The sequence below is a fragment of the Zea mays genome, chromosome 2 (assembly GCF_902167145.1).
Source record: "Zea mays cultivar B73 chromosome 2, Zm-B73-REFERENCE-NAM-5.0, whole genome shotgun sequence".
Lineage (NCBI taxonomy): Eukaryota > Viridiplantae > Streptophyta > Magnoliopsida > Poales > Poaceae > Zea > Zea mays.
The window spans coordinates 171,072,881-171,087,818 of NC_050097.1; the positions used below are offsets into that span (position 1 = coordinate 171,072,881).

General features: G+C 52.0%; 1 protein-coding gene across 1 annotated transcript; it reads left to right on the forward strand.

Annotated features, from left to right (window-relative positions):
- Positions 1-12,537: 12,537 nt before the first annotated feature.
- LOC113604962 (uncharacterized) lies at positions 12,538-14,048 on the forward strand. The gene is made up of 2 exons (NM_001176614.1): positions 12,538-13,126; positions 13,305-14,048. Exons 1-2 carry the CDS (start codon positions 12,610-12,612, stop codon positions 13,943-13,945), a joined length of 1,158 nt encoding a protein of 385 aa, NP_001170085.1. The 5' UTR covers positions 12,538-12,609; the 3' UTR covers positions 13,946-14,048.
- The last annotated feature ends 890 nt before the right edge of the window (positions 14,049-14,938 follow it).

The window sequence follows — 14,938 nt, forward strand, 5'->3', positions numbered from 1 at the left end:
GGTTCTGATACCAATTGATAGTCGCCTAGAGGGGGGGTGAATAGGGCGAAACTGAAATTTACAAATATAAACACAACTACAAGCCGGGTTAGTGTTAGAAATATAAATGAGTCCGAGAGAGAGGGCGCAAAACAAATCCCAAGCGAATAAGCAAGTGAGACACGGAGATTTGTTTTACCGAGGTTCGGTTCTTGCAAACCTACTCCCCGTTGAGGAGGCCACAAAGGCCGGGTCTCTTTCAACCCTTCCCTCTCTCAAACGGTCCCTCGGACCGAGTGAGCTTCTCTTCTCAAATCAAAGCCGGGAACAAAACTTCCCCGCAAGGGCCACCACACAATTGGTGCCTCTTGCCTTGATTACAATGGAGTTGTGATCTCAAGAACAAGTGAGAAAGAAAAGAAGCAATCCAAGCGCAAGAGCTCAAATGAACACGGCAAATCACTCTCACTAGTCACTAGGGCTTTGTGTGGAATTGGAGAGGATTTGATCTCTTTAGTGTGTCTAGAATTGAATGCTAGAGCTCTTGTAGTAGTTGAGAAGTGGAAAACTTGGATGCAATGAATGGTGGGGTGATTGGGGTATTTATAGCCCCAACCACCAAACTTGACCGTTGGCTGGAGGCGTCTGCTCGATGGCGCACCGGACAGTCCGGTGCACACCGGACAGTCCGGTGCCCCTGCCACGTCATCACTGCCGTTGGATTCTAGCCGTTGGAGCTTCTGACTTGTGGGCCCTCCTGAGTGTCCGGTGCACACCGGACATGTACTGTTTGATGTCCGGTGCACCGGCATGGGCGTGCCTGACGTCTGCGCGCGCTGCTGCGCGCGCAATAAATGCACCGCAGGGAGCCGTTGGCGCCGCAGAGAGACGTTGCTCCGCTGGCACACCGGACAGTCCGGTGCACACCGGACAGTCCGGTGAATTTTAGCGGAGCGGCTGCCGCGCGAACCCGAGGCTGGCGAGTTCCTGAGGCCGACTTCCCTTGGCGCACCGGACACTGTCCGGTGTACACCGGACAGTCCGGTGAATTATAGCCGAGTCGCCTTGGAATTTCCCGAAGGTGGCGAGTTGGAGTCTGAGTCCCCTGGTGCACCGGACAGGTACTGTTCACTGTCCGGTGGCACACCGGACAGTCCGGTGCGCCAGACCAGGGGTGCCTTCGGTTGCCCCTTTGCTCCTTTGTTGAATCCAAAACTTGGTCTTTTTATTGGCTAAGTGTGAACCTTTTACACCTGTATATACTATACACTTGGGCAAACAAGTTAGTCCAAAGATTTGTGTTGGGCAATTCAACCACCAAAATTATATAGGAACTAGGTGTAAGCCTAATTCCCTTTCAGTATTTCTCTGGCCGGGGGTTGGCACGCCCATGCCTGCCCGACGTCCCGGCGGACCGGTTCAAGCGCTCCTGCTCCCTCGTCGAGCCTGGCCTGCGCCCCGCGGACTTGCTCGAGCTGTGGGTCGTGACCCCCCGCCGGAACGGGGACCACAGCTAGCTCCCGTGGGATGTCAGCGCGAGACACCGGCCTAGGGAGATCACCGTCCTCTGGCATGCCGAGATGATTGCCTTCGGAGGGATCCCCTAGATCGACGTGTAAACATTCACGACTTGGGCCGCAGTCCTCGTCGTCGAGGCTACGGCTACCGTCGGAACAGTCGGAGAGGCAATAGTCACATGCGGTCATGAAGTTCTGCATGGCACTGGGGTTGCCAAATCCAGAGAAATCCCAACAGATGTTGGGGTCGTCATCTTCCTCGGACCCAGAGGGCCCGTAGGTCGAGACGTCCGTCAGCCGGTCCCAAGGCGACCGCATGCGAAACCCCAGAGGGTTTGTACTCGCCTCTACGAGAGCGCCCGCCAAAGCAAGGTCGCTAGGCGGGTTGAGGCTGAGTCCAAATGACGTAGGATGGGAATCGGTCGGTACCTTTCGGTCGACGAGCAGCGACATAGTCACATCGGGGACTGATTGCACCGTCGTCTCAGGTACGAGGGCGACGTCCTGCAAGCTCTCCGCGAGCGCACTGGCGTTGTCCGCTTGCTCGGGATTGGCGCGTCGCGGGGAGACGGCGCTCGCCTTCGTCTCAAACGCGAGGTCGACGCCCGATGCGCCCCCCGTTGGGGCGCTGGGGACGTCGACTCGCTCGACAGCCGACGAGGCGCGGCCTCCCGCTTGGCCTTGATTGCCCCGCCTCCCCCTCCATTGGCGGGGGAGAGGACGGGGCGAGCTCGAATGTTGTTCTTCTACCACGCGGGGAAGACGTGGTCGATTCCGTCGCCGGCGGGCTGGCTGTCGGCCGCCATCGTCGTTGTCGCGCGGCGGCGGAAGGAGTATCATGTCGTAGCTGCCGTCAAAGGACATGAACTCAAGACTCCCGAAACGGAGCACCGTCCCGGGTCGGAGAGGTTGCTGGAGACTGCCCATCTGGAGCTTGACGGGAAGCTGTTCGTCAACACGCAGCAGGCCCCTACCTGGCGCGCCAACTGTCGGCGTTTCGAGACCGGGGGGTCCCTAAGCCGACGAGTGAGTGTCGCCGCGTGCCCCAGCCCAGATGGGTCGAGCGCGTGGGCGAGCGCGAAGGGGGGAAGTGAGGTGGCCGGAGATGGGCGTGAGAGAGGTGGAAATCCCGCGGCCTTCGTGTTCGTCCCGCGCCCAGGTCGGGTGCGCTTGCAGTAGGGGGTTACAAGCGTCCACACGGGAGAGGGAAGCGAGCGGCCCCAAGAGAGCGCCTGTTTCGTCCTCGTCCCCGCGCGGCCAATCCTCTCTAAGAGGGCCCTGGTCCTTCCTTTTATAGGCGTAAGGAGAGGATCCAGGTGTACAATGGGGGTGTAGCAGAGTGCTACGTGTCTAGCGGGGGAGAGTTAGCGCCCTAAGTACATGCCGATGTGGCAGCCAGAGAGATCTTGGCACCCAGCTGGTGTGATGTCGTGGCCGTCGGAGGAGCGGCGGAGCCTGGCGGAGGGACAGCTGTCGGAGCGGTTGAGTCCTTGCTGACGTCCTCCTGCTTCCGTAAGAGAGCTGAGAGCCACCGTCGTCACAGAGCATGCGGGGCGCCATCATTGCCTATCTGGCGGAGCTAGCCAGATAGGACACCGGTCTTGTTCTCTGCGGCCCGAGTCAGCTCGGGGTAGGGTGATGATGGCGCTTCCTGTTGACGTGGCTGGCCTGCGCCCTAGGCTGGGCGACGTGGAGGCTCCTTCGAAGCCGAGGTCGAGTCTGTCTTCCATGGCCGAGGCCGAGTCCGAGCCCCTGGGTCGGGCGAGGCGGAGGTCGTTCGGCAGAGGCCAGGGCGGAGTCGGAGCCCTGGGGTCGGGCGAAGCGGAGTTCGACGTCTTCTGGGGCTGAGCCCAAGTCCGAGCCCTGGGGTCGGGCGGAGCGGAGTTCGCCATCTTCCGGGACTTAGCCCGAGTCCGAGCCCTGGGTCGGGCGGAGCGGAGTTCGCCGTCTTCCGGGACTTAGCTCGAGTCCGAGCCCTGGGTCGGGCGGAGCGGAGTTCGCCGTCTTCCGGGACTTAGCCCGAGTCTGAGCCCTGGGTCGGGCGGAGCGGAGCTTCCTATGGTGCCTTTGGTAGGGCCTGACTGCCTGTCAGTCTCACTCTGTCAAGTGGCACTGCAGTCAGAGTGGCGCAGGCGGCGCTGTCCTTTTGTCAGGCCGGTCAGTGGAGCGGCGAAGTGACGGCGGTCACTTCGGCTCTACCGGGGGGCGCGTGTCAGGATAAAGGTGTCAGGCCACCTTTGCGTTAAATGCTCCTGCGATTCGGTCGGTCGGTGCGGCGATTTAGTCAGGGTTGCTTCTTAGCGAAGGTAGGGCCTCAGGCGAGCCAGAGATGTGTCCGCCGTTGGAGGGGGGCCTCGGGCGAGACGGAAATTCTCCGGGGTCGGCTGCCCTTGTCCGAGGCTAGGCTCGGGCGAGGCAAGATTGAGTCGCTCGAATGGACTGATCCCTGACTTAATCGCACCCATCAGGCCTTTGCAGCTTTATGCTGATGGGGGTTACCAGCTGAGAATTAGGAGTCTTGAGGGTACCCCTAATTATGGTCCCCGACACTACTCAAGCGTTACGTTCAGAAACAGCCTCTGCAGTAGGCATTAACACGATCGACGATCAGCAAGAAGGCAAAATGATACACACAAGATGGAGCGAAATCATTCTTCATTATACGGGAAGCACTATCGAACTTACAAATCAACTCATTATGAGCTGATGCTTTCCCTACTACTACATTACATTTCACTAACTATACTACTAGCTACTACTACATTATTTTGCTAATACTATTTCTACTACTAATCTACACTAACATCTAAAACCAGTGGCGTCTAGCCACTGGCCTTGTTGCTGCCCTTGCTGTCGCCGCCGCCGTCGCCGCTGCCACCCTTGCCGCTGTCGCCGCCGTCGTCACCGTCGCCTCCGTCGTCGCCGCCGTCACCGTCGCCTCCGTCGTCGTCGCCGTCACCGCCGTCGCCGCCGCTGCCCTCCTCGGACGAGTCGGAGGAATTCTCCTTGTCCGAGGAGTACTCCGACTCATCCGAGCCCTCGAGCCCGGCGCGCTCGACGGCCCGGATGTAAGTCCATACCTCCGCAGCGATCCCCTGGGAGTCGTCTGAATCATCAGACGACGCCGGGGGAGAGGCAGGAGCCGGAGAGCCCTCGGACTCGGAGGAGAACTCCTTCCTCCGAGTACTCCGAGTCGCCGAAGTCCTCCGAGGGAGGAGTCGGCTCTCGCTTGCGCTTGTCGCCAGAGTGATGCGAAGAGCCACCACCTTTCTTGCTCTTGCCCATGGCGGAGTGGAAGGAAGGAGAGGAGATGAAACAGCAAGCAGCAGCAAGAAATGTGAAAATGTCGGAGAAGCAAGAACACTATTTATAGAAGAAGAAGGCAACCGCTCACCTCCTACCACGACCACCGAACAGTCGCAAAAAATCAATATGCAATTCAAACCGTCTGAAGACACGTCAGGCGACTAACGCCGTTTCACGTAACACGACACCCATTGGGACTCCAGTCAACTGCACGGGCGATATGATTACACCCGCGGTCACATCAAGTTACTACTCAGAAGCAGTCTGCTAAACGCTCAGCGTACCAAGCCATCCCTTGCCTACACCCATTGGGGGGGGGGACGCCCATTATATTTTCCAAAACTGTCACATCCGTACAGTATATGCAATGAATACTCCAAGACACAAGAGAGATATCAGCAAGGATCAAAGGAAAGCCAAATATAACCCGATAAGGTACAAGTCTAATCGACAGAAGCATCAAAGCACAAAGTGACATGAAGACTAGTCAAGGGCCATCTATCGAACGTCCAATCAGTCGCAGATCAAATAAATTGCAGGACCTAGCAAGATATGGGCAGATCGCGTACTCAGCCTCAAAGACAAAAATGTGTGCTGACCTCTAAAGCATAGTGTTAATAATATAATGCGGATCTCCGAAGGCATTCAACAAAAGGAAAGGATGATTCCCAGAAAAAGGCACGAAATGAAGACCTTCGAGTGGATTATTTTCAAAAATCCACTCGAAGCTCGGGGGCTACACCCAAGTGCACCCAATGAATCATCATCCCTGAAGAAGCAAAATGCTGACCTCTAAAGCACAAGGCAAAATTAAGACAAGGCTGACCTCTGAAAAAGCACAAGTGGAAGATGAAAGTGATTTCTGATAATACTTGAAGTGAAGACCTTCGAGTGGATTGTTTGCAAAAATCCACTCGAAGCTCGGGGGCTACACCCAATGAAGTTCGAAGTCCAACAGTGCAAAATGCTGACCTCCGAAGCATGAACCTAAGACAGAACACCAAATTTTGAGGAATAATAGCAGAAGAAGACAGTAAAAAGAAAACATGTTAACCGGATCACTCAGAATTCAGAAGCAGTGGCCCGGCAGACTTATTTCCATAGCATTCCCTGTTAAAATCAAATACTACAAGCTGGACCTAGGATCTTTGGGTTGTTTATTTCAAAATCAGCCCAAAGATCGGGGGCTTGTGGGGGACAGATATCCCCCGGGTCCACTAGAAGGATAAAAGACCTCACGAAAGGCCCAAGGGCCCCATAATTCGTAAGGTCATCCCCTCGTGAGCCTGGGAGGAACGACCAGTGGAACGGATTAACACAAGGCCGGGTCGGCGCAAGCCCAGACGGCCCAACAAATTCGAGCAGTAATCGCAACAGTGACTCGACCTTCCCGCGCAGGGGCCCCGTACATCGGAACTGAGCGAGGATGAGTCGAGTGAACTATAGGAAGATAGACTCAGTTAGTTCACTATTACTTTGGCACACGTTGTTATCGTATCCACATGTAATGCCCCACGGTCGAGTATATAAGGTCTAGGGGGCACCCCTTCAAGACGGGGGACATCATTCATTACTTAGCCATCCACCCCGCTCTCTACGTTTTCCAGCACTAGAGAACTCCCTTGTAACCCATCACATAAAGCACTCTCGCCAGGACGTAGGGTGTTACGCATCTCAAAGCGGCTCGAACATGTACACCACTGTCTACTATTTCTCGTGCGCCCAGCACGAACCATCGAGCTACAGTCCGTAACACCGTCCTACTCCTAAAAGCACCTTGAGGGGTAACCCTGGGTGTGCGGTCGGACCTAAAACACCGACATAGTGGACCTTCACAATATTTGGAAGTTAAATGCTTTGTATGCCTACTAATTCATAGGACCATTATGAGGCTAAAGTCGGTTGATCTTACCAAGAGTTGAACTGCTTCTTTTTTCATCATCAATACTTAATATTTGTCTTACAGAAAATACAATCTCGTCCAAGGCCTCCGAGTCTACAATAATGAATAAAAAATAGAACAATCAGTTATATTTGATGTTGCAACCATATCTTGCATCTGCAGGTAAATTGTGGAACAAATAAATACCACAAGTAAATATGAACCTCAGGCGTGTTGACTGTTGACGACGCAATTGAGGACCGTGGGGAAGCTACTGTTGCCGACCGCACCTTGATCGTGGGCATCTCGATCCCAACCCTACACCAATCAAATGTGCACGCGCTGAGATCGTCACACACCCGGCGAGCGATACGAATTTGAGAGCAACATGTGTAGAGCGGGTGAAGGGCATCTGACCTGGGCATCGTATTCCTTAGCATACTATTTTGCTTGGGTGAAGATGAGCTTGCAGCTATCAATGGACTTCTTCTCGGTGGCCCATTGATCCACAAGTGAAAGAGTTATACATGTTATGTAATAAGCAGTACTCCCTGTAAATCAACCAAATGAACCACGATTTAGAATAGCTTATCACCTGACCCCGCCGCACGATTCACTCGACCAACAATCGCTATGTAGATCGTCCCTCTCCGATGCGATGTGAGCACACACCTAGCATCCGATGTCGAGCGTCGTGCAAGAAATTACAGAAAAAGGAAATCACCCCACATGTGAGCCACTTGCCATATATGTTTAGGAAGATAACCAACCAGAGGATGGCAGAGTTCTCACCGTATGAAAACTACACCGGCTTAATCTTCCTCACCAGCATGCTCAAGAAGGTAGTTTGTTGCTAGCTCCTTATTCCTATCACTGGCAAAGAATGCTTGAATAACATGTGCTCTGTCGAACTCCATGGACTCAAGATGAATATAAGAAAATAAATCAAAAGATGAAATCCTTGAAGTACCGAAGGGCTTGAGTAAGCTTCTCCTTGAAGAAGTTAGAGTTATTTGTGACATCTTCATCCAGAGCAAAGAAATGAGTAGGTAACCCAAACAAGATCATCTAACAACCCTTTATGTCTAACAGAAATCTTGGACTTAAACAACATAGAAAAAAGTTGACGGTTGTCAGCTCACGTCCCAGAGTAATAACTGCTATTATTATCACCCACTACCTTTAAGGAATCAATTATCCAAGTCAGTAACCAATCGGACTCCACCCATACCCACTCATAAGTCACAAGACGTCAACGGTAGAACACAAGTGCCCTCGTGCATTCATGAAAAAAACAATATGCATACTAATTAGGAGTCCAACATGAGACTTACAGTAGGCTTTTTTTCTGATTCAAGGCCATAAACAGTGAGGAATGGTTTTGCAAGGTTTTCTTCAGCAGTGTCAACATATATAAACATTATCTGCAATGCCGTGGGAAAACATGTTTAACCAAAATAGTCATCCAGGTGATGTGATTATGGTAAGAAACAAAATAAAAGCACCAATATGTTGGCACCTTTGTCTTGAATGCTCTGGCTATTTCTTCAACCATAGATTCCAGATCTTCAAAACCATAAGCCTCTGCAAAGGTGAAGACCTAGAACAAATTTGCAAGAGAATAAATTTAACTGTCCTTTTGTAAGGATTTTAAGTGTACTATAGTTTTCTTTTGGTCATTATACAGTTAATGGTTTATTGCAGTTGAATGAAACATACATGTGATTGATCAGCAAAGTAGAGAAAAGGCAGAGAGTGCCAACCTGCAGCTTAATAGGGCTTGAATATACTTTACCGGAATTGAGCTCAGTGAATACAGTAATTAGAGGAAACTTGTTGAGCTCCACAAACCGCAAAATTTCCTTTTCTTCAAATTTCCCATCTGCAAAATCCCACTGTATGAGTTACTGCATATGGAACAAGAATTGCAATTTAACCCAGCATATTTGCTTCAGTAATCTGTGTCTTTTCTCCAGTAAACTTTACAAAATACTTACCGAACTTTTCAAATTTATCTAGCTCGCTTTTAACGAGGCCCACAAATTTCTCCTCGGACGTAATACCTAGAAATAGAACTTCGGCAACACTTGTATCACTGGTTTCTACAAAGTGTACCTCATTGTCTGTGGTTGCTGCCTTCACAAATTCTGCATGGTCTGCTCCCTGCCAAAAATATGGATATGAGTAAGGACTGGATATCTATGAGAATATGGACGGACAGAGAGTAGTTCAATTATCTGCACAAGGTCATATAATCTGACGATTGACCTCGCAATCAGGCATCAACTCTGAAGCTGCAACAACAAATTCCTTCCCATATTTAGTTGCAAAGATCATTTTAAGTTGTAACAGTTCATGTAGATCTGCACATCTTGGAGCAGCAAAACAGATACTTGATATTGCTTCTTTAAGATCAAAAGGACACTCCCTGAAGCCAAAAAACAAGGAAACACAAATCAGTCAGATTCATAGTCACAAAATCAGTTAATCAATTTTATCAACTATAGCCTGTTTGTATTCAAGAGAAGGAACAAGTATCCCTGCTTTATACTTCAAGATAATATGTCGTAATATAAATTGTCGCAACAAAGAAATTACCAGTAATTCGGAATAGAATAACAAGTGGTTTCAGTCTCATTAAGCAGCTTCCTATAAAGTCAGTAGCCTTACTTCTTTTAACTTGATATGTGATACGGATACAGAAATACTGCAATTAAATGTATTTCTAGTCTTGAGCACATGGCTACCACCGTGACAATGATCTGGCATGATACTACTACTCAAACAAGTGAACAAATAGTCTACACAAGTCTTGAGCACATGCCTGCCGCCGTGACAATGATCATGCACCATCAGTTGCTGCGGCCAAATGGATATATATCGCACAAGAATCATGAATGGCCATTCCAGGAGTGTGCCTTGTCACTTTCCAAGAGAAAATGGCCATTCCAGGAGCGAAGCTGTACCTGGCGGACCGCCGGAGGCTGGCGCGGCTCATGGACCCGCGGTTCGAGGGCCAATACAACTCCAGGCAGGTGTTCCAGGCGGTGCAGCTGACGCTCGACTGCCTAGCCGTCGAGCCCCGTAGCCGGCCCTCGATGAAGGAGGTGCTGGAGACGCTAGAGCGGGTGGAGGCGATGAAGAGCCGGGCACGCGACGCGCGTACACCGCCTAGTTTCTGCCCCCCGACGACGACCATGGCGCTTCGCCGACGACCCACCTACCCGGTTGCCCCGCCGCCGCGTCAGCGAGCGCGCTCAGCAGCTCCGTGACCCACTCGTCGAACCGCGTGGCCACGACGAGCGGCACGGGGCCCGGGGTCGTGACGTCGACCCATTCTGGTGCGTTGTTGAAGTCGGCGAGGAAGTCCCTGTCAGAGAAGCTGAGCTGGTACAGCTTGGAGTAGACGGCCACGTCCATGTGGAGCATGCAAGGCGAGCGTCCGTCCTCGTCGGTGATGGCGGCAAGGGCGTCCCAGAGGCGCCCGGCGCAGTTAGCACCCGCGGTGTCCACCCGGAAGAGCACGGCGCGGAACGGGTTTGTCACGGCACAGCGCGCGGAAGTTCTCCGCGGTCTTGGGCACCTCGTTGGCATACAACTCCATCACGATCCGGCCGGCCGGGGCACCGTCGATGGTCATGTTGAAGAAGATGCGGGGGTTCGCCATCGAGATCCGAAGCTAGGGTTTGGGGAGGGTTCGGTGGCACCTGTTGTGCGCTTCCTCTTCGTCGGCACCATCGCCAGATCTCTTCGCGGAGGCCAGGCGAGATGAGTGAGAGGGAAGCCGAATCGGATCTAGCGGGTGCCTGGTTTTGCCCGCTGCTGCGCTTTGGAGTGGACAGTGGAGGTCTGGACTCTGGAGGGTGGAGACTGGAGGGGGGAAGGGACCACCGCTGGCCGCTTCCTCAATGCGCTTGGGTTTTTTTCGGGTTTGAAATGGGCTCGGTGGTGGCCGACGCGGACGAGGGGCGATGGGGAAGGGCGGGGGAGGGGGCAGCGACACACATCCATGCTCACCGGTGGTGGGCGGCGCTGTTGCTGGCCTCGGTCCTGCTCTCATCGCTCCTCATCTCCACGTCGCTCTTCTTCTCCTCCTCCTGCGCGCTGCTCATCTCCTTCTCGCCGCTCCCCTCCGCGGCCTTCGTCGAGCCCCTCTTCGTCGAGGCCAAGGAGTGCCCCGCGCGGGGCGCCTTGCCCATGATCGCCTACCTCGTCTCCGGCTCTGTGGGGGACGATGTTGCGCGGTTGTGGTGGGAAGGGCATGGCGAGTTGCTTCCATCGCGCGTGGGAGGGTGCGCGGTTGTGGCTAGCGCGAGATCCACGGGGGGGGGGGGGGGGAGATCCACGGCGGGGCAGCGGGGGAAGAGTGGAAGGGCAGGCGGGTGTAGGGCGGGGGCTGGCGCGAGATCCACGAGGGGCGAGATCCGGGGCGGCGGGGAAGGGTGCCTGCCTGCTTCCATGCGCGTGCGTGGGAGAGATCGACAGAACCGTGCACCAATCCGTTGTGTGGACGCCTACGTTAGAAACTTAAGTAGTAGTAGAGATATGTATATACGTTTTTTGTAAAATAAAAAATATAATTGTGTCGGGCTGGGCCAGCACTATGGGCCGAGGCTTGAGACCATATTGGCGCAATGGACTCCATGGTGTTTGAAGTTGCTGAATTGGATGGGGCAACAATGATTTGTCACACTAACAGTTAAATAAAAGGTTATTTGTTGGTAAGAAAGTTAGTAATTGCTACGAAGTAGCATAATTTATATGGAGCACATACAGTTTTTATTGATGCCTGACTTTAGCAATCACTCCATATTTTGATCTATCTTTTTTATAAGTTTGAGTTCATGTGACTTATTTTAGAAACTTGAACTCACAAACTTTCTTTTATTTGGTCTCTGTATGGTGGAATTATGTCATTTTATGATCTCTATTTGTTCAGTCAGTCGTTGTGAACTCTCTTCTAATCGCTCACTTCATTGGTCGTGTTGTACCAAGACATGTTGCATGGAGTAAACAATAACATCAGTTAGCCAAATCAAAAAATATTATACGGAGAGTAAAGACAATAAAAAAATCTTAAATTTTTTTGTGAATAGTTTACGTGGGTATTGTTGTAAGCCGTCGCAACGCACGAGCAACCGACTAGTGGTAGTTTGAGTGTGACTTAAATTTTAGATTTTTGAATAAGACGAGTGATCAAAGTTTTTTAAAAAAAAATCAACAACGTATATTTAAAAACGGAGGGAGTATTTGGTTTATAGTAAACATGTTTTTTGGGGCATCACAAGTTTGAACTGGTGTGTCTATGCTACTTTTGTCAGCACTACTGACGTTGGGAAGGTAGGGTCGATCAAGGTGCAGCAGCACTTAACTTGTCCGTCCCCTCTCCAATCACAGTTAGGCTGTCCGCACTCGCCTACGCGAAAGCAGACGCTAAATGATAGCGTGAGGCTATAGAGTAGAATGGCGCCGCAGCGGTTGACTGTACAGGTGACTGTAAGATAGAGTTACCCAGAAACAACCCTACATACAGCGCACTCTAGCGTGCGACTGCATCAGAGAGAGGCAGGCTAGGAGGCATGCGCGGCACACTGTGTGGATAAGAGAGAGGTGAAAATAAATAATAAAAAATGTGGTAGTTGGTATAGAGTTGAGATATAGAGTAAATATGATCGCAGAGGTTTGTGGTATAGAGTAGATAGTCTTGCTGACGAGGATAGAATATTCTTTTTAGAGTAAAAATTTAGAGTAGTATGAGTGTGGACAACCTTATGTACGTATATCCATCTCAGCACCACTCGTTTATATATGCACCTGGATCAATAATCATTTGTCTCTTCCATAAGCGTAGACCTACCACAGGGCTGGGCCAACCAGTCCCGATCGATCAGCCAGCATGGCGTCCTCCTTCAAACGGTCGCTGCCATGCGTGCTCCTCCTCCTCCTCCTCCTCCTCCTCGCTGTCTTCCACCACGGCTGCTCGTCGGCGAGGGCCCACAGACGCGCCGGCGACATGGAGGGGAGCATGAGCACCGACGACAGCTCGATGATAGAGCGGTTCCAGCGGTGGAAGGCGGCGTACAACAAGTCCTACGCCACGGTCGCCGAGGAGCGGCGGCGGTTCCGGGTGTACGCGCGCAACATGGCGTACATCGAGGCCACCAACGCCGAGGCCGAGGCGGCGGGGCTACGTACGAGCTCGGCGAGACGGCCTACACCGACCTCACCAACCAGGAGTTCATGGCCATGTACACGGCGCCCGCGCCGGCGCAGCTGCCCGCGGACGAGTCGGTGATCACCACACGCGCGGGGCCGGTTGACGCCGTCGGGGGCGCGCCGAGCCAGCTGCCGGTGTACGTGAACCTGTCCGCCTCCGCGCCGGCGAGCGTGGACTGGCGAGCCAGCGGCGCCGTGACGCCGGTGAAGAACCAAGGCCGATGTGGTACGCACAATCCGACACCATCATCATTCCGTCCTTCCTGGCACCTGTCATTTGCCACCAGTTGTTGCTCTTGCGGTCTTGCCTGTCCCACATGCATGCATGCTTGTCACTGCGCAAAACGCACATGCTTTTGTCCTGGATGGACGGGTGACGGGATCGGATCGGATCGTGCACGCAGGGTCGTGCTGGGCCTTCTCGACGGTGGCGGTGGTCGAAGGCATCTACCAGATCCGGACGGGGAAGCTGGTGTCCCTGTCGGAGCAGGAGCTGGTGGACTGCGACACGCTGGACGACGGCTGCGACGGCGGCATCAGCTACCGCGCGCTGCGGTGGATCGCCTCCAACGGCGGCATCACCACGGAGGCCGACTACCCGTACACGGGCACCACGGACGCCTGCAACAGGGCCAAGCTCTCCCACAACGCGGTCAGCATCGCCGGGCTCCGGCGCGTGGCCACCCGGCGAGGCGTCGCTGGCCAACGCCGTGGCGGGGCAGCCCGTGTCCGTGTCCATCGAGGCCGGCGGCGACAACTTCCAGCACTACAAGAAGGGAGTGTACAACGGGCCCTGCGGGACCAACCTCAACCACGGCGTCACCGTCGTCGGCTACGGCCAGGAGGCGGCCGGCGGCGACAGGTACTGGATCGTCAAGAACTCGTGGGGGCAGGGGTGGGGCGACGGCGGATACATCAGGATGAAGAAAGACGTCGCCGGCAAGCCGGAGGGGCTCTGCGGCATCGCCATCCGCCCGTCCTATCCACTAATGTGACATGGTGGTGTGCATCTGTTTTCGTTTTAATTATCATTTTATTTTATTAATTAAACAATAAATAAGTAGTCAACATATGGATCGACTCAAACTTTTGCAGTTACGTGTACCAGTACACTTGTTGTAAATAATAATCCATGGCATCTCGCGTGTAAACTTTATTCTGGTGCGAAAACGACTTCTGCAAATGAAGGTTTGTACGTGTACAATTTTGTCGTCACTATCAAGCAAAGCAGTCGTCATTTACTCACCTCACTCCGTCTCACATTAAAAATTGTTTTACGTTTTTATTTTCATACAATAATTAAATTAATGTATGTGTTCTGTATATGTCTAGATTTATAGTCATCCATATAAATATAGACATAAAAATCTATAGCTAAAACGACTATTATTTTGGAACGGAGGGACAAGATAAACAGAAAAATAGTCAATCCTTAGGTTGATCATGGTATGCGAAAGATTAAATTATAAAAAAAGTATGACATAATGGGTCAGATGACACTTGCTTTCACCAAGTTGCTGGTCAGGGACTTCTCATGCAACTCCCTTGAGAAACATGGACTACTCGTTGTCTACACAAAACAATCATTTATTGAACACACTTGGGGAAGTCACAAAAGAACAGTACACCAAACAGTTGTAACAGAGTAAACATAGGTTCATAAAAAAGGTACAAACAAAGAGGTGTGCCCTAAGCCTAGGGTAGATCACTATACAAAGTGGTTCATTATTCACTAACCAAGTCTATGTGGTTATAGCACTTGTTCAGGTATAATTAGTTCAGTGATGGGATTACACATCAGATAATGTTAAGCCTATAAACTTGAGTATTTGAACATTTGTTAGGGTTTCCTATCTTTGTTCTATTTCTATTAAGGCTCCAATAGCATAATCTTTAAACTAGGGATCAACTATAAACTGAGATACCAAAATAGTGGATGACCATACTTTCAGCAGATAGACAAAAACAAAATGAACAAAATGCAATTTGAAGCACCTAATTCGGCATTAATATGGCTAAGTTATGAATTTTACAGGTT

What these genes read in the sequence shown, in the direction of transcription:
- LOC113604962 (NM_001176614.1), top strand. Translation starts at nt 12,610, where the DNA reads ATGCGTGCTCCTCCTCCTCCTCCTCCTCCTCCTCGCTGTCTTCCACCA. An exon ending in GAAGAACCAAGGCCGATGTG is followed by an intron (nt 13,127 to 13,304) that starts GTACGCACAATC and finishes TCGTGCACGCAG; the next exon opens with GGTCGTGCTGGGCCTTCTCG.